At 34.0% G+C, this 22,566-nt stretch overlaps 1 protein-coding gene across 1 annotated transcript in view; it reads left to right on the top strand.

Moving 5' to 3' along the window:
* Window positions 1–22,566, top strand: part of CCDC186 (coiled-coil domain containing 186) — a 69,027-nt gene that overhangs the window by 26,967 nt on the left and 19,494 nt on the right. The window contains exons 3-12 of the mRNA XM_069099021.1: window positions 1,591–1,717; window positions 3,635–3,763; window positions 10,979–11,191; window positions 13,038–13,157; window positions 14,179–14,283; window positions 15,032–15,130; window positions 15,311–15,397; window positions 16,302–16,444; window positions 17,241–17,496; window positions 19,574–19,763. Of these exons, the coding sequence (XP_068955122.1) occupies window positions 1,591–1,717; window positions 3,635–3,763; window positions 10,979–11,191; window positions 13,038–13,157; window positions 14,179–14,283; window positions 15,032–15,130; window positions 15,311–15,397; window positions 16,302–16,444; window positions 17,241–17,496; window positions 19,574–19,763 (1,469 nt within the window). The remainder of the gene's footprint in view (window positions 1–1,590; window positions 1,718–3,634; window positions 3,764–10,978; window positions 11,192–13,037; window positions 13,158–14,178; window positions 14,284–15,031; window positions 15,131–15,310; window positions 15,398–16,301; window positions 16,445–17,240; window positions 17,497–19,573; window positions 19,764–22,566) is intronic.

The following is a 22,566-nucleotide window of genomic DNA, read 5'->3' as shown; positions in this document are numbered from 1 at the left end:
CAGCACTGCCCTTCACCAGTGGACAGTATTCACTCTGTCTGCAGGACGGTCTCCAGACCCCTGCAACAACAGCACTGCCCTTCACCAGTGGACAGTATTCACTCTCTGTCTGCAGGACAGTCTCAGGGCTTCTTAACCAAAAGCCAGGTTCCAGGACTTCTTCAACAAAAGGACTGTCTTTCACAGTGGACAAATCTGGCAAAACAACATCAAAACAGACAGACAAAGTACCAGCAAAACAGCCATGTCTCCTCAGTCCTTGGCAGCTCAGGGAGCAGGTCTCAAAAGTCCCCCAGCAATTCTCTCAGTCTCTCTCTCTGCCTCCACAAGGTGCTCTTCCAAAAAGTTCTGCCTCTCTCTTGTTTCTCTCCAAATCTACGTCACCAGCTCCTCCCAGTTCAGGACTTTCTTTTTACATCAACAAGTCCATCCCACAGGTGGGATTGACAAGCTCTGGGTTTTAACACAATCAGTTTGAAAACCAAGCCAATACAGGGGAATCTTTAAATGCCATTACTATCACACCTCTAAAAAAAAAAAAGGCAAAAAAAAGAATATTTTTCTGCTATTTGTATGTTAACTTAAAATAGAAAAATCGGATATATTGCTAATTTTCTTTCATTGATCAAATCGATCAAATTAACATCAATTTTCTTAAATCTCAATGAAAAATCTTTAGGAGGTAAATGAAATTTACATAATTTAATTCAGGGTTATTTTGCATCATTTTTTGGTATAAATCAGGTCATTCAAATAAATTTTATAACTTCAGGAACTATTCTGCAAAAAACAGAGCCACTTGTTGCTTATCTTCCAAATGTCCAACTACATACACACACACACACACAAACACAACACACACACTCACTCTAACTCACAAACTTAACTTACTCTTTGGTTCTAATCACATGTCATTGATTTTTGAAATTTGACTTCTGTTACAGTTAGGAGCTGTCAGCATTAATTTAAGGTTCAATTTAACAGATATGACAGATCAATTTTTCTTCTACAATACAAGGTTTTGTGCTGGGCACTGGGGATACAAACACAAAAACAAAAGAATCCTAATCTCAAGGAGCTTGTATTCTATAAAAACAAACTTACATTGACTTTTGTTTTCCTGTCTCTAGGGATCACTTAAATGTTTATATTTCAGTTTACAACATTTTCACGTTATAGTCATATAACTATAATGGAATATTATTGAGCTTTACATATTTTTAAGCACATACACAGAGAGAAAATAAAAGATGCAATTAATATTCCCAGTAATATTAGGTACCTACTCAAGGGTATATGGTTTCTTTTGTATGGTTATATTATAACAGTATTATTAACAGTTCACAGCTCTCCACTAAACAAGTCTGCCTGATTTGCTTTGTATAAAATTCATTCTGCAAATATTAACTTATAATGATGGCCATAGCACATTTTTAAATGAGGTATGGGGCATAATTAGTAGGATGATTGAAAGACAGAAATTTTGCTGTAATCATGACATAGAAATCCACTCCCTCTTAAATGTATACATTGCAGCAATTTTTACCCTTTTGGTTTATATTTTGTCTATTCTGTCCTTTTTATGTTTAGGTTAATTAAAGAAAACAAGAAGCATCAGGAACTTATTTTAGAAATTTGTTCAGAAAAAGACAACTTAAGAGAAGAACTAAAAAAACGAACAGAAACAGAGAGACAACATATAAACATAATTAAACAGGTAAAAGGCAAACAAATAGCCTCAGAATCATAGGCTATAGGCATGCCTCAGTTTATGTAGTTATGTATATTGTGTGTTGAGTATGTAGAGGGGAGTTTATAATGTGAAGTGATCCTTTTAGTGAATCAATGAGTCTCATGTTCCCCCATTTTTCTTTACAATGAAATTGAATTTGTATTCAGATTTTTCTCCATTTTGCTCAGATGAGGTCCACCTTTACTCAGCTAGATGCTGTAGAAATGAGAGAACATAAGAGGTAATTTGATTATCAGCTCCTGCTAATCTAACTGTTAATTGAGACAGAGGAATGATCTAAAAGCACTAATTTAAACATTTATATTTTGAAATGCATTTTTGAAGTGGTATTTAAGTATAATGCATTAATTACCTGTTCAGGGTGGATTTTTAAAGTAATAGTTCTATAAAAATGATGAAGCTCTACCTCAGAATTGACTAATTGAATTTCTGAACTCTTTTGCCTTGGTTCAACTCTTGCCTGTGCTGCCTGTTATTGTTGCTGCGCAACACTGGGCAGAATTGTTCTTGTGATGCTCATTTCTTGTCATGTCTTGGGAGAGGGTGGAGGGAGTTACATGAAATAGTTAATGCTTAAATAAAACCTTTCTTTTTCTATTTTATTTAACCTCCTAACCTGGTATCCTAAGAGGAAAAAATAATAGACTTTTTAAAAAGTACTAATTTTTTGCTAATCTGATATAGCTAATCTACTTTTCTATAAATGCGAGTTAACTATAGTTATGAATTTCTTTTACTTGGATGTGTGTTGCTTGTGTTTTAATTTTGCCCCATGAGAACTAGACTTTAATGGACAGCTGAATTCTTCTATCTGTTAGGATTTTCACACTGTTGATTAGGAAATTCACACTGGCCAAATGAGAAAGAACCAGAACTGTTCTTTTTAATGAACTCACTGGTAATTTGACCACTTCCCATACGAGAAAACAGAAATAACCTTATTTTTGTTAAATCTTGCTTGTAACTAGGAAGCTGATGATTTTTGTTAGGTTTTTTTACATCTATAAATTTTTTAACATTTACTTTATAAGGTTGTAGCAGCAAGCACCCCAGCATCCCCAGGGTAGCTGCCAACACAGGTTCTTAGATTTCCTTTTCTAAAGGAAAGCAACTCAAAATGGGTTAACAATCTTGCTTTAATCAAACATATCATTTACCTAGTTCAAGGGAAAAAGGTCAGCACCCTGAACTTCAGAGTATACAGACAGAAACATTTCAAGCATACAGGCCTCCAATTGTCCAACCATTACATCCATACCAAATCACAGTTACCAGAGAGGGAAGCATCAACATCTGGGTTTTTCAAAGCCGGGGGGCTCTCAACAACTGCCCAGAGTCTCATCTGGTCAAATCACACAACACTTCTCAAAGTGAGCCCCAAAACAAAGTCTCACATCAGGGATTATATAGCTTTCTCCTGGGTCAGAGAATGTAACAGCCCTCTTGACCCACTGCCCAATCACAAAGCACCAAGGTGTAGGTGTTCTTGAAAAACAAGCCTCCTGCCACAGGCTCCAGGTACACTTAACCTAGGGGCAAGGAAGATCTTAAAAATTTATATTCCTATAACAAAGGTGACTGATATTTATATAATACTTGGAGGTTTACTGAGGTTTACAGAGTGCTTTACCTACCTTCTCATTTGAGCCTCACAATACCATCTGAGGTACAATAGAGATACTTTATCCCCATTTCACAGATGAAGAAACTGAGTCTCAGAAAGTACAAACTAATAATATTGCAGTACTTTAATTTTATTTTTTACATCTTGACTATTTAGTGTAGTTTTTCCTGCATAACATAATTTCATATTCATTTGTTTAAATATGTAGTTAAAAAAAAACTTTATGTAAGAATAATCTGGAAATATTTGCTTTACAGTTAGAAACAAGAATAGAGGAACTCAATAAAGACATTAACATTTCCAAAGAAAAACTTGTAACACAAGATACTGCAGCCAAAAATGCAATTCAGCAATTACATAAAGAAATGGCTTTTCGAATGGAGCAGGTAATTTCATATCATTATTGTTATCAATCTGATATGCTGGTGAGTATGCTTTTTAAGTAAATTAAAATCTTTAGAACAAGAGTATCAATAGTGTATAAGAAAAAAATAAAGAATTCATTGATATATTTAAATAATTGACTACTTGTTCTGTGTATTACATAAACATTACTTTTTTGTGAAGCCAGCTTAGAGGATATTAACAGATGAACACTATTCTAAAGCAAAGCCTAGTCTGTCTTACTAGTTCTAGAATTCTTGATATTATTTTGATTCTGTTCCAATTTGGAGCTATATCTTTAAAAGTTGTAGTAAGTTATATACTCATAGGAGATTATTCCCTCTATCCTTAATTCTAATTTAACTACTATTCTCCAATTTCATCTTGAACACTTCCCGGGTTGAGGAGTTTGAGGTAATCTGTTTTTAGCTTGAATTATTTACATGTTCTTTACCAAAATCTGCCTGCCTACAACTACTATCCTTTGGATCTACATGCATTAGATTTCCCTTCTACATGACAGTGCTTCAAAAATTTGAAGAGAACTGTTTTGTCCTTCCTTTTCCTCTTTTTCCATGCTTCTTCTTAATTTTTTTTTTTTTTTGCTTTCTTTTGGAGAGTAGTTGGGGTTAAATAACTTGCCCAAGGTCACATGGCTAGTTTGTGTGTGTGTGTGTGTGTGTGTGTGTGTGTGTGTGTGTGTATTAAGTGTCTGAGGTTAGATCCGAACTCAGGTCCTCCTGACTCCAGGGCTGGTGCTCTATTCACTATGCCACCTAGCTGCCCCATTCCATGCTTCTTGTTGAGTCATTTCAGTTGTATCCAACTCTTGATGACCTCATTTTGGGGTTTTCTTGGCAAAGATACTAGAGTATTTTGCTATTTTCCTCTCCAGTTGTTTTACAGATGAGGAAACTGAGGCAAATAGCATTTCCCAGCTAGTAAATTTCTGAGGTCAGATTTGAAATAAGAAAGATAAGTCTTCCTGACTCCAGGTCTGGCACTCTATCTGCTGTACCACCTAGTTACTTCTTACGTAATATTGGTTTTAGACCCTTTCCTATCTTGCTGTCCTTTGTCTTAGTAAATTACACCTTCCTTTTCTAAGTGGTAACAAACCTGTTTAATAACTCACCCTAGTGTTTTCTTAGGAATTCACAATAAAATGGTTAGTCTAAACATTCTGGAAATGGAATCAAAAAGGGAAAAAAAGGTTTTGTCTCTATTTTTCTGGCGTATCTTCCATTCTCTATTATTTCTTAAAGGTTATCATCCATGGTTCCAGATGACATATACGGTACCTTAAGATGTTTGTCTGAGACTGGAGACTTGAACTCATTTTAAAACCTCTGGATGCATTCTTACCATCTCATTTATCTTTGACAGCAATTTAATTTTTTTTATAGTTATTTAACTGTAGTTATATCAAGACGAAAGCAAAATAGGAGTTAATAAATTTTCCTTTCCCTTTATCATTTAACATTGCACTATTTGTTCCAAGTAGTGGATCTCTATTTCTTTTTCTTTTTTTTCTCCTCTCATTTAACTTTAAATAGCCTTAACCAAGTCCTTGGCATTTTTTGTTAGTTTTAGCTCATCCAGGATATTAACCTTCCTGCAGGTCTTTTTAGGGCCTTGTTATCTATTTATATTTTTGTTATATGTCTCTCAACACTGTTCCTTGTACTTTATGAGATGTTGTCTGTCTCTTGACAGGAGCACAGTGTTCTCAGATCATAAACTATGATCTAAAAGTCTAAAATCTATTCTTTTGAGACCATTTCTTTAGTTAGCTCTTCATTTTTCATGTATTCCTTTCTTTCCCAAAGTCCCAATCCTTGACTGAAAGAAAAGCGTCAAGAACTACCTGTGTTCTGAAGTCCTTCAGTTTGCCAACATGGACTCATATCCCTAGAGGTTCAGTTTGTTTCTTGTTACTATACATTCATTACTACTTGAAATAACAGAAGTTGGTTTTGTTGGTTTGATTTGATCAGTATTAGAAGGCTTCACATCACTTTATCAGTTGGAAATTCTAGGAAAATATCACATTTATATTTAGCTATAATAGTTTTTATGTAATTCAATCAGTAAACGTTTATTAAGCACCCACTATCTTCCAAGCACTGTGCCAAGCGCTGAGAATATAAATAAAAGGGGAAACTGGTCCCTTATTCCAAGGATCCCACAGTCTAATAAGGGAAGACAGTACACAAAAAATAAACTGAAAAGTGTGGTAAAGGGAAGAGTTAGCAGGGGCTTCATGTTTCATAGAATCAGAACAAAATAGAACTGCTGATCTGGAAAGTTCTGATCTGAGCCCTCTATAAAGGAAGGCTTTGGAAGGAATTTATTGCTCCGTTCTTTAGCCCTCCAGTCAAAGGGAAGAGGCAGCTGGGGGAGTTGAAAAGGTATTGAGTTTAAAAAAGTAGTTGATCAGCACAGTATTAAGATGTCAGATGATTAGAGTAACTTTATTATGTTTACCCCAAATTCCACATGTCTAGGGGAAGCGTGATGTTCCATGGGACCCAAGCAGAGCTACTGATGAAAAATGGAGAATTTGTCTGTATATAGACATATTCCTTTTAGTGACACTTCACCAAGGAATAAAAACAGATCAGTAGTATATCTTCTTATCAAGTTTAGTTGCAGGGATTCCTGCCCATGAGTCTTCCTTATTGTTCTGTGGAACGTGGGATATTGCTTCTTTCTATTGTATAGATCTAATAGCATAATTTCTTCTTCTTTTTTTTTTTTTAAAGCAATAGAGGTTAAGTAACTTGCTCAAGGTTACACGGCCAGTTATTTCTGGGTGTGGTGCTAAATATCTGAGCCCGGATTCGATCCTAGGTCTCCCAGCTCTGGGGCCGACACTCTTACTCATTGTGCCACCTGGCCGCCCCAATTTATTCTTTTTTCTATATGTCTTAAACTCTTAGCAGTAATTTTGACTTTTTTTGATTCTTACTTTTTTTTATGGCTGGGTTCTTTCTTGAGTGATTTCTTTCATCCTTTCTAGCAATCCATAATCTTCTGTAATAAGCAGAAAGAGAGATAGACATTCCTTTTCTTCCTCTGGCAAGTATTTACAGGTAGGTCATTGTCAAGGTGGGAAGACAAAGGAGCATATAATGCAGCAGGTCACTGAAATAGTTTCTTCAGTTCCAAAATATCTTCCGGACTATGATTGAATTACTTTCCTTTGTGACTTCCCTGGTAAGTTATTCCATAATCTGTCAGATGATGAATATCCAAAAGTTTAGTAATCTAAGATATATATTTAATTTAGGGGAATGTTCAATTACAGTGCATTTTCACATGATTTTTTCATTTACTTTGTATTTAGGGGTAGAGGTAGCTTTGAAATATGCTAGATACTTTGTGAAGTAAATCTGTGATATAACTGAAAGAATTTTCTATGGGTGCTTGAAAATGATCATTATGCCATTATCAATCATTCAGCAAGCATTTATTAAGTGCCTACTATTTGTCAGGTGGCTAAAAAGAAGTAGAGCAGTCCCTGTTCCTCAAGGGGCCTAAAATCAATGTCATACACCTTTTTAAAATTGTCCCTGAAAAGTTACTTGGAAATCAGTTTTTTTGTGTTGTAACATAACTCCATTTGTAAAGCTGATAGTGACCTAATACTTCAATTTTGAAAATTGGTATTTTTATTTACTTAGTTTGATTTGGGGTTTACTCTAAACACTTTTTGTGACAGTGTAAGGAAATAGAAACCTGAAGAGTAACTTTATTATGTTTATCTCAAATTCCGCAAGTCCAAAATAGAACTTTTATCTTCCCAGTAGACCTGCCCATCTATCAAACTTACTATTTCTGTCAAAGAAAGCATCATTCTTTCAGTCTCAGGTTCCTAACCATAGTATCATTTTTCACTACTCAGTCTTCCTTCCTAACCACATCTCTAATTAGTTGCCAAATTTTCCCACAGATTCTTCACACAGCCACCACTTTTTCCAGGTATCTGCTTCTCACATGGCTCATTGCAACAGCCTTATAACTGGTCTCCTTGTGTTTATTTCAACTGATTCCATTCTGTCCTTCACACACCTGCCAAAGGGATCTTCCTTATATGTGGGTCTGACCATGTCAACTGCCAGTGATGCTTTATTTTCTGTTGGATCAAATATTGAATTCCTCTTTTAAATTCCTTCAGAACCTAGCCCCAAATTAGCAGTGGACGATACTGCCTATCTCCTGATCAGTGGAATCTGTTCTTATCTCATTTTTCCTTGTCTTCTTCCTGACCATACCCCAGGCTTAGACTACTTTCCTTCCATAGTTGAAACTTCAAAGAATCTTTGTCTTTCAGTATAAAACTTAAGCAACCCCTTTTACATGAATCATTTCTTGACCCCCATCCTCAATGGCTAGTGTCCTACTTTGTAACATTGTAAAACACCACCTCATAATTATTCTTTTTAAATTTTCATACTGTAGATACTTTTCTATTTATTGGCTCCCCCCCATTAGAGTGTAAGCTCCTGGAGAGGAAGAGTTGTTTGTTAATTTGAATCCTCTGCTGTTCACGGTGCCTAGTACATATTAGGTGCCTAATAAATGTTGGTGGATTGAATGATATAGGTATCTGATTTTTTGTGGGGGGGGGGGGTAACAAGCTTACTTTAATCAGTCAAACACATATCGTTTACCTAGTTCAGGGGGAAAAGGTCAGCACCCTGAGCTTCAGAGTATACAGACAGAAATTATAAGACAGAAACAGATCAAACAGACAGGCTTCCAAACTGTCCAACCATTACATCCATACCAAATCACAGTTACCAGAAAGGGAAGCATCAACACCTGGGTTTTGAAAGCCCACGGGGCGGGGAGGAGGATGGCGGGGATGGCAGCTCTCAACGGCTGCCCAGAGTCTCATCTGGTCAAATCACACAACACTTCTCAAAGCCCCCTAGATATCTGATTCTTTTTCTTCACGCTATAAACATATATTTGGAACAGTCACATATTTAATTTACTAGTCACACTGAATTTTAAGTCATTATTTTATTGTTTAAAGTATCCATTTTATAAAGCAAAAGATAAAACTTTTTAAGATTTTAAGCAAAATTGACTATAAAATAAATGTACAAAATGCAAGTCCTAATTCCCTTGATTGAATTCCATTATAAAATAAAAGATATTCCTATAGTAAAAAATTTCTCAGATTTTCATTTTTAGTGAAAAATTGAGATAGTAGTCAGATATCCTTAGTGTTCTGAGGTTAAAATAAATCAATTATTTTCAGAATTTTGTCAGATTTTCTTTGTCAGATTAACTGCATAGTTTCCTATTCATAATAGGTTAAACCTATTCTTCATATCATAGAATTTAAAACAAGAAGGAGGGATCTTAAGAGATCTAGCATCTGGCCTCATGAAACATTAGATTTGGAATCAGGAAGACCTGAGTTCAATTCCTACTGGTTGTGTGATCCTAGATAAACCATTTAACTGCTCTGATTCTCAGTTCTTCATGTGTGAAATGGGGATAATCATAACACTTAATCTCATAAGGTGTGTGAGGATCAAATTGTGTGTCTGTATATGTGTGTATGTGTGTGTTGTGTGTGTGTATTCTATGTATTATTTATGTTATATATAATGCTTTTCAAACCTTAAAGTGATATGTAAAATGTTAACTATAATAATAATAACTATTATCATGAATTGTTATATTACTATTATTATTATTTATATTATAGATGTAATAGGTGGCTCCAAGGTCACACAGGTTACACTACCAATATAACAAAACCAAGATATCAATGTTCTTTTATGTTACTCCATTCCCCTCATTCTCTGATTCCATGCTTATTGTTTATCTCACACTACCCTAAAAATCCATTAAGTTTGCTTTAGCCTTTATTATTTATTTATTTGTTTTGTTTTTGTTTTTTGAGGGAGGAAGGCAAGGCAATTGAGGTTAAGTGACTTGCCCAGGGTCACACAGCTAGTGAGTGTTAAGTGTCTGAGGCCAGATTGGAACTCAGGTCTTCCTGACTCCAGGGCCAGTGCTCTGTTCACTGCACCACCTAACCACCCCATTAGCCTTTATAGTAGACAAAATGAATGCCCTATCTTAACTCCCAAGTTAAAAATTGCGAAGGAATGGGTTTGTTTTAAAGGAGGACTGGTGACCTAAGTATAAAAGTTCTAGCCCCAATGTCTACAACTTTTAAATGTGGAACTCACCTAAATGAATACAGAATCAGAGTCGGAAGAGACCTTAGAAATGACTTAATTAAGTTCCCTCACTTTATAAATAAGGAAACAGAGGCTGTTAAATGAACAAACTTAGTTAATATTAATGGGTATTTTTCACACATTCAATCAAGTTGCTATTAAAGTACATGTGAATTCATGAAGAATATGTGATTTTGGTAGAGTGGGGAACCCCTGGTACAGAAATTCCATCTATTTAAGCAGTTCCCAACCCATCTTATTAATAATCTTTTGTTTTTACATTCCCTTAATTTTCAAATTAATCCTTTCTACCTCTCAAAACCCTGATCCAGGTCCTTGGGAATTACAGGCAGTAAGTGTTACAGGCTGCATTTCAAGCATACACATACCTCTAAAAATAAATTGCAGGATTAAAGAAAAATGAAAAAAAGTACCTGTCTTTTCCTTTGTGGAGGGTGGGAGACAAGGAGTATGGAACACTGCATATACTGTTAAAGTCAGCTGATGACACCACTTTTGCCAAACTGCTGTTTTTTCTCTTTTTTATTCTTTATTACAAGAGATTTGTTCTCCGGGTTTTGGAGGAGGGAAGGATTAATTTGGAAATAAAGGGAATATGAAAACAAAAGATATTAATATAAATTTAAAGAATAATATATTAGCTCTTCAGGTAGAGGTACTAGGAATGGCAAAGGGAGAAAATACATATTATCACTTTTTTCTGTTGAAATTGCCATTTAAATAATTTGTTATAAATATCTTCATGTCAGGAATGTTGGGGAAAACTGCAATACCAAAGAACTGAGAAATATTTTGGCAATGTAATGGTAAAACAGGTAGCTAGATATGGTGTTGAGGTTTTTAGGACTTTTTTATATCAAAGTAAAAACTTTGGTATAATTCAAAATATTTAGCCTTGTTTTCTTACTTTCTGTTAGTAAATAAAAGGTAAATGAAAATGTCTAATGTAAAAACTACCTTTTAATTCAAAATAATATTAAAATAAAGGCAAACAAGAAATGTGAAGAGGCTCGCCAAGAAAAGGAAACAATGGTGATGAAGTATGTCAGAGGTGAAAAGGAATCTTTAGATCTTAGAAAGGAAAAGGAGGGACTTGAGAGAAAACTCAGAGATGCAAATAAAGAAATTGAGAAGCATATCAACAAAGTCAAACAGCTTTCTCAAGAAAAAGGAAGACTACACCAGCTTTATGAAACAAAGGTAGCGTGTTTTTGTATGTTAGATAAGAACTTCACTGTTTTCTACTTTTATATAATTAATATAATCAAAATTTAGCAGTTTAAAAAACTTGAATGTTTTCTATCAGCCTGTTTTCTCAAATTTGCATTTTTACTAAGCTAGCATTCTAATCTTGTCCATAGTGATTTTGATGTGATAGTATAAAATACTGATAAATTTTATCCATAAAATAACTATTTCTTTCTTAGAGGTTTTTTTACCTATGATTATTAATGTTGTACATTTTTATTTGTATTCCAAGGTAAAACTTCCAATTCAATCATTTATAGGGATATAAATAATATCATTCATATGTGACTTACTTTGAGAATTTATTTAATTAGACCACAGCCTTACTAAAGAGCATTTTAGCCATTTTCAGCATTTTGTTGATCCTTGAATGCCTTAGAAAAGGATTTCATTACTAATGTGCCAAAATATGGCCTCATTTTATAATAATGCAGTTTCACAGGAAAGACTAACAAGAAGATCATTACAACCCATGCAGTAATTATGATGTTTGCTTTAACTAGATAAGTTTTAGTTAAGAAATGCGACCAATTGTTCACAGAAATTCTAGCAAATTCATTTCATATGTCATTTTAACTTTTTATAATTGGAAAGAAATAGAAAGATGTGACATGCACATACGTTCAGCATAAATAGTGAATTTAAATGTCAGTAATTCTAGTTTTCTAATTTGGAAATTTTGCTGCCCTCTTGTGGGTTAACTTAGTTATTTTTTATAATTCTCCATACTTAAACCTGAGATCGTGCACTCAATACTACTGCAGGTAGTTTTATGAATTGCTATGGCCAAAAACATTTGTCTCCCTGTGATCAGCTTCTTCCAGTGAGGAGTCTTTTTTTTAACTTGGCTAGCCTGCTCATCTGATAACAAAACTTATTCATAGAGTGAGCAAATAGCCCATACTTAAAGCCCTTTACAGCTTTTTAAGAGTAGGTAGAAGTAGCAGCTGATTGACAGCTTTCCAGGACCCAGGGGCAATTTCTTAAAGGGGTGTCAAAGTGCAAGTAGAATTTTATTTTAATATATAAAGAAAATTTAGACTCTGAAATTTTTAGGAGATATTTTGAGTGGATTAGGCAGCAAAAATTACTAACCCTTATAAAAAGGCTAAAGGAATTTTTTTTTTTTTTTGCTTTTTGGAGGGCAGTTGGGGTTAAGTGACTTGCCCAAGGTCACATGGCTAGTTTTTGTGTTAAGTGTCTGAGGTCAAATTTGAACTCAGGTCCTCCTGACTCCAGGGCCTGTGCTCTATTCATTGCGCCACCTAGCCGCCCCAGGCTAAAGGAATTTTAAAAGAATTCATAATAAAGGAATTCCTGGTATAATCTGAGAATTTCTCAGCTAAGAGTTATCTCCCCACTTCTTTCATTCAGCTTCATTTTAATAATTTTAACTTATAAGCAATCCTGATCCATCTTGACCTAAAACTAAATTCATTAAAGCTCATTGAAAGATTTTAATTTTATTTTGCTATTTACTGACAAGTTAGAGCAGGAATTCTCAAAGTAAGATCCATGAACTTTAAAAAAAATTTAATTTTAGAACCATATCTTAATATAGCTAGCCAAATATATTTTATGTGTTTAAAGGCATACTTCAAGAGGGGTTCCATAGGCTTTTCTAGACTGCCTAAGGGATCCATGACACCTAAAAGGTTAAAAATACCTGAGTTAGGATAACTCAAAATAATTACTCTAGGAACATTTCTATGGTTGATCTTTATGTATATGTAAAATATATGGTAATTAATTGATTGCTTTAAATAGATAAGTGAAAACTAATAGCATTATGTTTTAGGAAAGTGATGCCACTAGAATGAGCAGAGAAATTGAGAAATTGAAGGAAGATGTCAACTCTCACATCATCAAAGTAAAATGGGCACAAAACAAATTAAAAACAGAAATGGATTCTCACAAGGTTAGTATGATAATGTGATGGAATAATAGTCTAATATATTTTGCCCTAGAATACAGTAATGAGTAATGATGCTAAAAAGCTAATGTCATGGCATATTAGACATTATATAGCTATATGTGTATATGGAAAGCTATTTGGAGATTTTTCATATTAAATTATCTAGAATATTACATTCCACCCAACATGATTTCCTTAAAAAAATTAAGCTTTAAATGTTTTCTCTATCCTTAATATTAAAGACAAATGTTTAAAAAAATAACTATTTCAATAAATCTTCAAATTTATTATAAAATTATTAAAAACACTAAGCTTCTAATTTATAATCAGATAGCAGAACCTGATAAATATCAGTAATGTTGTTGGTCAGTGAAGAAAAACTGTTTAAAGCAGTTGGATTAAAATAGAATCAGTTTCGTCTTAGAATTATTTTATGCAAAATTTCCAATGGATATTTTGACACCAGATGCATTTGCTACTTAAAATAATCCATTTTCTGGTAAGACCTCTCTTAATCAGAAGCACAGTTATTGAACTTTGACCACTTAAAACTTGGTGACAGTTTTCTGGTAGCAGTTATTAAAAATTGGTTTTCAGTGTGCATTTTGAAGTAGAAATCCAGTGTTTCACTTGTGAGTTTTACTGTTTTATTTTAGATTACACTTAGCCATCACATTTCAAAAGGTCAGAATTAAGGACAAAGCTCTTAAATGAATGGTATAATTCACAAATTAACTTTTGAATGTATAAATATAATTCCAATTTTAATTGAAATCTTTGTGAAATTAAACATTAGAATAATGTAATATTAGAACTGGATGAGTTTTTAGGATTATCTGATCTAGCCCCTAGACAAGGAAATAGATACCCAGACAGGTTAATTGACTTTCTTAGGGTCACAAAGCTAATAAAATATGGTAGAACTTGACGGGGCTAAAATGTAGGCCTCCCAACTTTTGTTCAGTGCTTTCTCAGTTAACTTTATTACCATTATTTTTGTTTGTTTTGTCTTTTTTCATTTCAGGAAACCAAAGATAAACTTAAAGAAACAACAATAAAATTAACTCAGTCCAAAGAAGAGGCAGATCAAATACGGAAAAATTGCCAAGAAATGATAAAAGCTTATCAAGTAAGTATTATTTTTTAACTAGCCAAATAAAGAAAATTAACAATATTCTTTCCTTTTTTTTTTAAAGCTTTCTGTGCTTGTATATTGAATGTATTTTTTTAGGCATTTTCCATTAAAATAGGCTATTCTTTATGTTAATGTTCCTAGAATATAAAGTTGCACTTTGGGAATATTCTTGGGAAGAGAAAACTTTAAACAAGCTATGAACACTACAGGATGTTAGAGAAAAAATTGGAGGAAGCATGTACAAAATTCTTTAAAACAATTTTTTTAACCTAAAAATTTCATACAAATGTTTGAGTGCTGATCTGAAGTATTTCCATGTAGTGTTAGAGTGAAAAGAGCATTCAACTTGGAAGCAGAGATCTGGGGTTTTCAATCCTACTTCTAACCTCTTCGTAAACTGTGTGTGACCCTTGGCAAGTCACTTAACCTCTTTCAGACTTACTTATCAATAAAATGGGGGTAATAACACCGACTTCACAGGGCTGTTACAAAGATTCAATGAGATATCTATAAAGTATAATGTAAATCCTAAATTCTGTAAAAATTCCGCTTAATGATATCTTGTAGAATAATCACTATGTTAGTTAAATTTTATAGTGTGCTTAGTAGCTGTAGTAAAGTAAAACATTGGTTAAAGGATTTAACAGATGACAAAATATAATGGCAAAGCTTTTTATACTTTTGAAAGCATGAAACTTAAAAATTAAATTTCTTGTTTTTTCTTTTCATTCTCTTCTACCAGGAGTCAGAAGAAATTAAATCAAATGAGCTAGATGCAAAGCTCAAAGTCACAAAAGGAGAACTAGAAAAACAAATGCAGGAAAAATCTGATCAGCTAGAGGTGAATACTTATGTTCTGTACATAACCTTCTACCATATAACAAATGCAGAAAGTCAGGACAGCTTCCTTTGCAAAAATGGTTTCTGCCCACTGCAAAGAACAGGCAAAGTGTTTGGGGCAAGTAAGTTGATTCGTGATGGATAACATTATATTGTGATCTCCTTTTTAAAATTTTACAAGATGCATCATGCCAAAATAAAAGAACTAGAAGATTTGAAGAGGACATTTAAGGAGGGTATGGATGAGCTACGAACTCTAAGAACAAAGGTAATTATTGCGTTAGTTATCATTGGGGCCAAGAGAGAATAAAGTAACATTTTAAATTTTGACCAGGAATCTCAATTGTTTGCTTGTTTGTTTGATTGTTTTGTCTCAAGGCCACAGGTTCCCCACCCCTGTAAGTAGTAGGTTGGAGGAGAAGCTGGAATTGGGGAGACATAATTTTATGGCAGAATTTCCCCTTCTGTGCATATTTAAAGTTTTTGCTGTTAGTGTGTTTTAGAATATTATACCCATTTCAAAACCCACTTAAGACAATATATAATATTAATGATTTGGTTTTAGGTATTTCTCTTAGAAACAGTCATTGATAGCTAATCAGCTGGTAAGGTACTTAAGCCCTTAATAGTTGTAAGGAAAGATTATCATTAAGACTAGAAAGACCCTTCCCTGCAATTCCCCTGGATATTTTAATACCACTTTAATTTCTAATAGTCTCACATATCCATATATATTATCTTTATTACTTCATTTAAAAAATAATTTTAACTTTTTTCCTCCAATATGCATCCTATTTATTGTAAAATACATTATTAATGCTATTATCCTTTTCAAAATTAATGTACCCTTTCAAAATATTCTCTCTTGGATCTATATAGCACTTTGTAACTTCAAAGTATTTTCATCTTATGTTATTTGAGTCTCATTGTAGAATTCTTTGAGTAGGGCAAGTATTTTGTGCTATAGGTACTGAGTGATTTGCCTAAAAAAATGACACAGGTAATACTTAGTGATAGAAATGGATCAGAGTCCTGATCTCTTTCCTCCTTTTGTTTTCTTTTTCACAACTATACCACACTGTTTTGAGGATTTATAGAATACTAGTATATAGTCACTACAATGAATTTTTATAAGAAACAAAAGAATATTATATAATATGCTTATTTGGCAGGTGAAGTGTCTAGAAGATGAACGGTTAAGAACAGAAGATGAATTATCCAAATATAAAGAGATTATTAATCGCCAAAAAGCTGAAATTCAAAATTTGTTGGATAGAGTTAAAATTGTAGAGCAGTTACAGGACCAGCTTCAAAGGTATTAGATAAGAAACTTTCATTTGTATTTGTAGGATATATTTTATATTAATTATTGAATAGAAATGACGTGAAATGAGAATTTTCGGAAACAACATATGTCTACTTAAAATGAGTATCCGTTAAATTTTAATTTGTAACATTTATAGATTCGTCGGTGTTTTCCATGTCTATCCCTTTGTTATATCAACTTTTCCTTACTGTGAGGTTGCATAAGTCAAAATGATTTCTAAAATTCCTGCCTTCATTTGAATTCTTGTAGGAGAGTGTTTTAGAAATTTCTTGTAGTTTTTATATAGTAATAATAATAGCTAGCATTTATGTAGCATTTTAAAGTTTGCAAAGTGCTTTACATGTTTTGTCATGTGGTCCTCACAGCAACCCTGGAAGGTAGGCACTATTATTATCATCCTCATTTTACAAATGAGGGGCAGACAGAAGTTAATAACTTGCCCAAAGACATAAAATTTGTAAATGTTTGAACCCATATTTGAACTCATTTCTTCCTGACTTGAGATCCAATGTTCTGCCCCCCAAAACTAAGATGAAAATTGTATTTTTAGGTAATGATTATAGTAGTTATTTTTATGGGAGCATGTTTTTATATTTTTATCCATTCCTTATCTTTTTAATACAAGTATAAGTGGATAATCTTTTCCTTAAGAATATCTGAAAAACTGATTGGTTTATTATTTGGCCTTGATAGAGCTCTATGTTGGATAAAAATTTTAAGATGATTCAGTGGCTTTCAGCAGTCTTTGTACATTTTTTCATTAATGGCACTTTTTTTTTTTTAGAGGTAAACAAGAAATTGAAAACTTGTCTGAAGAAGTGGGAAGTCTGAATTCTTTGATTAATGACCTACAAAAAGACATTGAAGGCAGCAGAAAAAGAGAATCTGAGCTGTTGTTATTTACAGAAAAATTAACTAGTAAAAATGCCCAACTTCAATCTGAATCTAATTCTTTACAGTCACAATTTGATAAACTCTCCTGTAGCGAAAGTCAATTACAGAGTCATTGTGAACACATGAGACAGACTAATACTGATTTGGTAAGTATAAAGTTAATTTTTAAGCCAAGATAATGAACAATAGAAAAGGGATTGATAAGTCAGCATTAATGTTCTGTTTTAAGATCTGTTAAGATCATATACTTGCCATTTATTTTGAACTATGTGTTTTTTTCATTTATTTGTTTATCCATTCTTTCATTTATTTGTTTGTTTGACTTCCCTTTAACTTCCTGCAAAACCACACTGGGGGAGGGAAGTTCCATTTTTTTTAAGAGAAAATAACGTTAAGATTTTTCAGTCCTTTCTAGATTAATTATATGCTTTATGTTATTTAAGTCTGCACATTAGTTCCCTGTTCTAAAAATCTGATATTTTACAGCACTAGAGAGTTTTTATGAATTTTCTTTTTTCTTCTTTTTTTTGCTTTTTTTTTTGGAGAAGGGAAGGCAAAGCAATTGGGGTTAAGTCACACAGCTAGTTTTGTGTTGTGTCTGAGGCCAGATTTGAACTCAGGTCCTCCTGACTCCAGGGTCAGTGCTCTATTCACTGCACCACCTACCTGCACCCTATGAATTGTTTCTTTTAAAAATTTGAAGTTCTTTTTAAAAAAATTTATTTAGTATTTTATTTTTCTCCAATTACACATAAAAACAATTTTTAATGTTTGTTTTTTGTTTTGTTTTGTTTGGGGTTTTTTACTTTTTTGGAGGGGGGAAGACAGGGCAATTGGAGTTAAGTGACCTGCCCAAGTTCACACGGCTAGTAAGTGTTAAGTGTCTGAGTCCAGATTTGAATTCAGGTCCTCCTGACTCCAGGGCCTGTGCTGTATTCACTGCCACCTAGTTTTTTTTTTTTTTAAAGCAATTGGGGTTCAGTAACTTGCTCAAGGTTACACAGCCAGGTTTTTCTGGGTGGGTGCTGAGTGTCTGAGCCCGGATTTGATCCCCAGGTTATCCTGACACTGGGGCCGGTGCTCTTACTTGCTGTGGTACCTGGCTGCCCCAAGAGTTTCTCTCCAGCCCCTCGAAAGGACTCTTGCCACCTAGTTTTAAAACGTTTGGTTTTAAAACTTTGAGTTTCAAATTCTCTCTCTTTCTTCCTCCCCTCATTGAGAAGGTAAGCAATTTGATACAGTTTATATGTGTGTAGTCATGGAAATATTTCCGTAATAGTCATGTTGTGAAAGAAAACATAGACCAAAAAAACTCAAGAAAAATAAAGTAAATATAAGTATGCTTTAGTCTCTGTTCAGACAACATCACTTCCTTGTTTGGAGATGGATAGCATTTTTCCTAAGTCCTAAATCTTTCATAAGTCCTTCAGAGTTGTCTTGGATTGTTGTATTGCTGAGAGTAGCTAAGTCATTCACTGCTGATTGTCATACAATATTACTATTACTTTGTACAGAGTACATTTCACGTTGCATCAACTCATGTATGTCTTTCCAGGTTTTTCTGAGAGCATCCTGCTCATCATTTCTTAAAGTATAGTAGGATTCCATTGTAATCACATACCACAGTTTGTTCAGCCATTCCCCAATCGATGGGCATCCTCTCATTTTCTAATTTTTTCTCCCCAGAAAAGAGCTGCTATAAATATTTGCATATATAGGTTTTTTGGTTTTTTTTCTCTTTTTGGTTTTTTATCTCTTTTGGGATACAGACCTAGTAGTGGTATTGCTAGGTCTAAAGGTATGCATGGTTTTATAGCCCTTTAGGCATAGTTGCAAGTTGCTGTGAAGAATGGTTGAGTCATTTCATAACTCCAGCAACAGTATATTAATGTCTCTTTCCCACATCCCCTCCAACATTTGTCATTTACTTTTTCTGTCCTATTATAACCAGCTTAATAGGTATGAGGTAGTACCTCACAATTGTTTTAATTTGCATTTCTCTAGTCAATAGTGAATTAGAGTAAAAAACTGGAATCTTTGAGATTACCATCTTTGTGCATAGTGTTATATTAGAAGTGGTCAAAAATGAAATACAGTAGGAGAAAAAAACTTTAATTTTCAAGAAGTTTACAGTTTTTAACAGTGGAAAAACCACTAGCACCGATAGTAAGAGAAGCATCACGATAACCGATCACTTGTATTTCACCTTTGCTTTATGTTCAGGAAAGTAGGTTATTGAAAGAGGAAGAACTTCGGAAGAGCGAAAGCCACGCTTTGCAGGCCCAGCTGACTTCTAGACAAATAGAATTAAAAGCGTTAAATACTCAAGTAGAAGAACTGAAGGATGAATTAGTTACCCAAAGACGTAAACATGCTTCAAATCTCAAGGATCTTACCAAGCAACTCCAGCAAGGTTGAGTTTTTTCCATGTCGATTTTTTTATTCTTTTCTGATTGATTTTATTTATGAATGTTTTTTGAGAATCAGCTCTTTTATAGTAGGTTCTAAAACATTCCGTTGTAAAACTGTTTGGGGGATAGCAAGGGGATATTTGCTTTCATTAATTTAGAGAGTAGCTTGTGAGGAGCCACTTCTCTCACAGCATAATAGCATCTTTTTCTACTACTTGGAATCTTAAGTGTGTTGCCTGGGTGATTGAAAATTTAAGTAACATGCCTAGAATAATGAGTATGTGTCAAAGGTGGGACCTTGTAATGTTAATGGGAGTTGAAGATCTTCCCCACCCATTAATAGGCCTCGTGTGGAGCCCAACAAGAGAAGCTTGATTAGGGAAGGCTTGTTTTCCATGAAGGCCCCCAACTTTTGTTACTTTGTAATTAGGCAGTGGTACACAAGGGTTGTGATGCCCTCTGACCCTGAAGAAGTGTATATATACTTTGAGGTTAGCATTTTGCTTTGGGGCTTATTCATGGGAAGAGTGTTTGAGTGATTAACCAAGGTGAGACACAGAGTAGCTCTTAAGGAGCCCCCCACTTGGCTTTGAAAACCCAGATGTTGGTGCTTCTCTCTCTGGTAACTATTTATGTATGTAATGGTCAGACAGTTGGATCTGTCTGTGATGTATGTATTATTTGGCCAAATGGTTAGAAGCCTTGTCTATTGGTCTTTATGTGATTATTTCTTCTTGTAATTTCTGTTTGTGTTTTCTCTAAAGTTCAGGGTGCTGACTTTTTCCCCAGAACTAAGTAAATGATATATATGTTTGATTAAAGTAAGATTGTTGACCCTTTTTGAGTTGCTTTTCTTTAGAAAAGCAGATCAAAGAACCTGTGCTAGCAGCCATCCTAGGTATGCTAGGATGATTGTCATTACATACCTGATCTCAGGCTTTCTTAATTCCAAGTTCAACTGTATGTACTATACCATACTACTTCTCTACAATACTATATTCTCTTATAATTTGGTGATTTCCTTTTAATTTGATGTTATCAGATTGATTTATTAACTTTTTCCTCTCATTTCCAGGATTATCCTATATGGGTATGTCTCACAAAGTATTTATTAGTAGAATCCTAGCATTTTGGAGCTGAGAAGGACCTTCACCATTTTCTAGTCTAATCTCATTTTATATATAAGGAACTGCTTAGGACCTTATTACTGGTTAACATAGTCAGAATTTAAGTCTTGTCTCCCAGCTCTAAGTCTTACTCTTTCCAATATACTATATGGCCTCTTCTGTATTGAATATTTTTTCATACTTTGAGGATCTATAGTTTTGGGGTATGGAGTCTTCCTCCACATAATTCTTCTGTGCCCAAGTATAAAATACTGAGTTGCTATGGCCAAAAAATTATCTATATCATCTGGTGGCCAGTCTGTAAGTGATGAATTTCTCTGGATTTAACTAGACTGGTCCCCAGGCAAAAATATATATTTTATCACCAAATTCATACTGTCTTAAAACAAGATGAAATTTGGAACAAGTTAGAATTATTTGCTAGCTAAAAAATATATTCAAGAACTGGTATACCAGTAGATTGTTTGATTTTAGTTTTACATGACCCTGCACTCTTCAATTCCGTACCAGTACATGCTTTTGGAAAATCCCACCAATTTGAAAAGACTTTCAGTGCAATCTTGGCAGCAAATTGTCTGTATACCTGAGGACTCATGAAAAATGGAAAGATTTATCATCAGGTTGGCTAAATATATAATTAATTCTGTGACCATGGGAATGTTTGAAACAGAGAAATATGCAAAAGGATTCTTAACCATATGTTCCCTCTTCTACTGTTTCTGTGGTACAGTGGTGGAAAAGTAGGCAGAGGGTGCTAATTTTTAGAGTTTAGGCTCTTAAAACATTAAATGTTGTTGCTTTAAGTTCAGGATCCTCATCCAAACAAGGAATTTATTACCACTGGAAGAACTGAACCATATCAACACATAAATGAAACCAAAAGACTCTTATAAAGAAGTTCTAGTTAAATAGAAGAGTATCTCAGTCCATCATGCACCCAAGCATAACAAGAAACTTGATCACTTAGGACATTTGATCATCTGTTTTTGTAGGGTTTGAAGAAACTGGTAAAGCCTCTATGTAGATAGTTTTGGCATATGCACTAGCATCTGTTGCAAATGATCAGGAAATGGAGAAATCCTTTGAAGAATTTGACAGGCTTTTCTAAATGAAGTCTATATGTACCTTGATACTTGGTGACTTAACTGTGAATGTGGTCATAGGAAGGATGTTGAGAAAAATTGTAAGAGCTCTGGATGAATATTCACCTTTTACTGTACCTATAGTCTTATTTTAGGTTCTAAAGGTAGACTCAGGAGAATTAAGAATTAAATCAGAAATTTAGGCCAGAAACAAACATTGATACCTTTGTTCTTTATTTTGACATGTAGCTCTTCTCCCCTCCCCCCCAAAAAAAACAAAAACAAAAAAACAAAACAAAAACCAACTCATTTGCAGAGAAACAGGCTACTCGGCCCTTGGAAAGTTTCTCAGAGCCTAACCAGGACCATGAGGGCAAGTTTTTGTCTCTATAAGAACAATTCCAAGCGTAGCTATGGAGGTGAATTAGTGTCTTTCTTTTCTCCTTTTCCTCCTTCCCTCCTTCAACAGTGCTTTCAGTTCTCAAAGATCCCAAAGTGTACCTCTGGGAGTGCAGATAACAGATAATATTTTACCTTTTCCACTAATCACTTCCCTAAACTCCTGCAAAGTAAGAAAAACTGATGAAACATTAGAG

This window comes from Petaurus breviceps, unplaced genomic scaffold (assembly GCF_028583685.1).
Source record: "Petaurus breviceps papuanus isolate PSGF00001 unplaced genomic scaffold, PetGlider_PUasm1.0 37, whole genome shotgun sequence".
Classification (NCBI taxonomy): domain Eukaryota; kingdom Metazoa; phylum Chordata; class Mammalia; order Diprotodontia; family Petauridae; genus Petaurus; species Petaurus breviceps.
The sequence above is the reverse complement of the archived record's forward strand: the minus strand, read 5'-3'. Positions and strand labels throughout refer to the sequence as shown.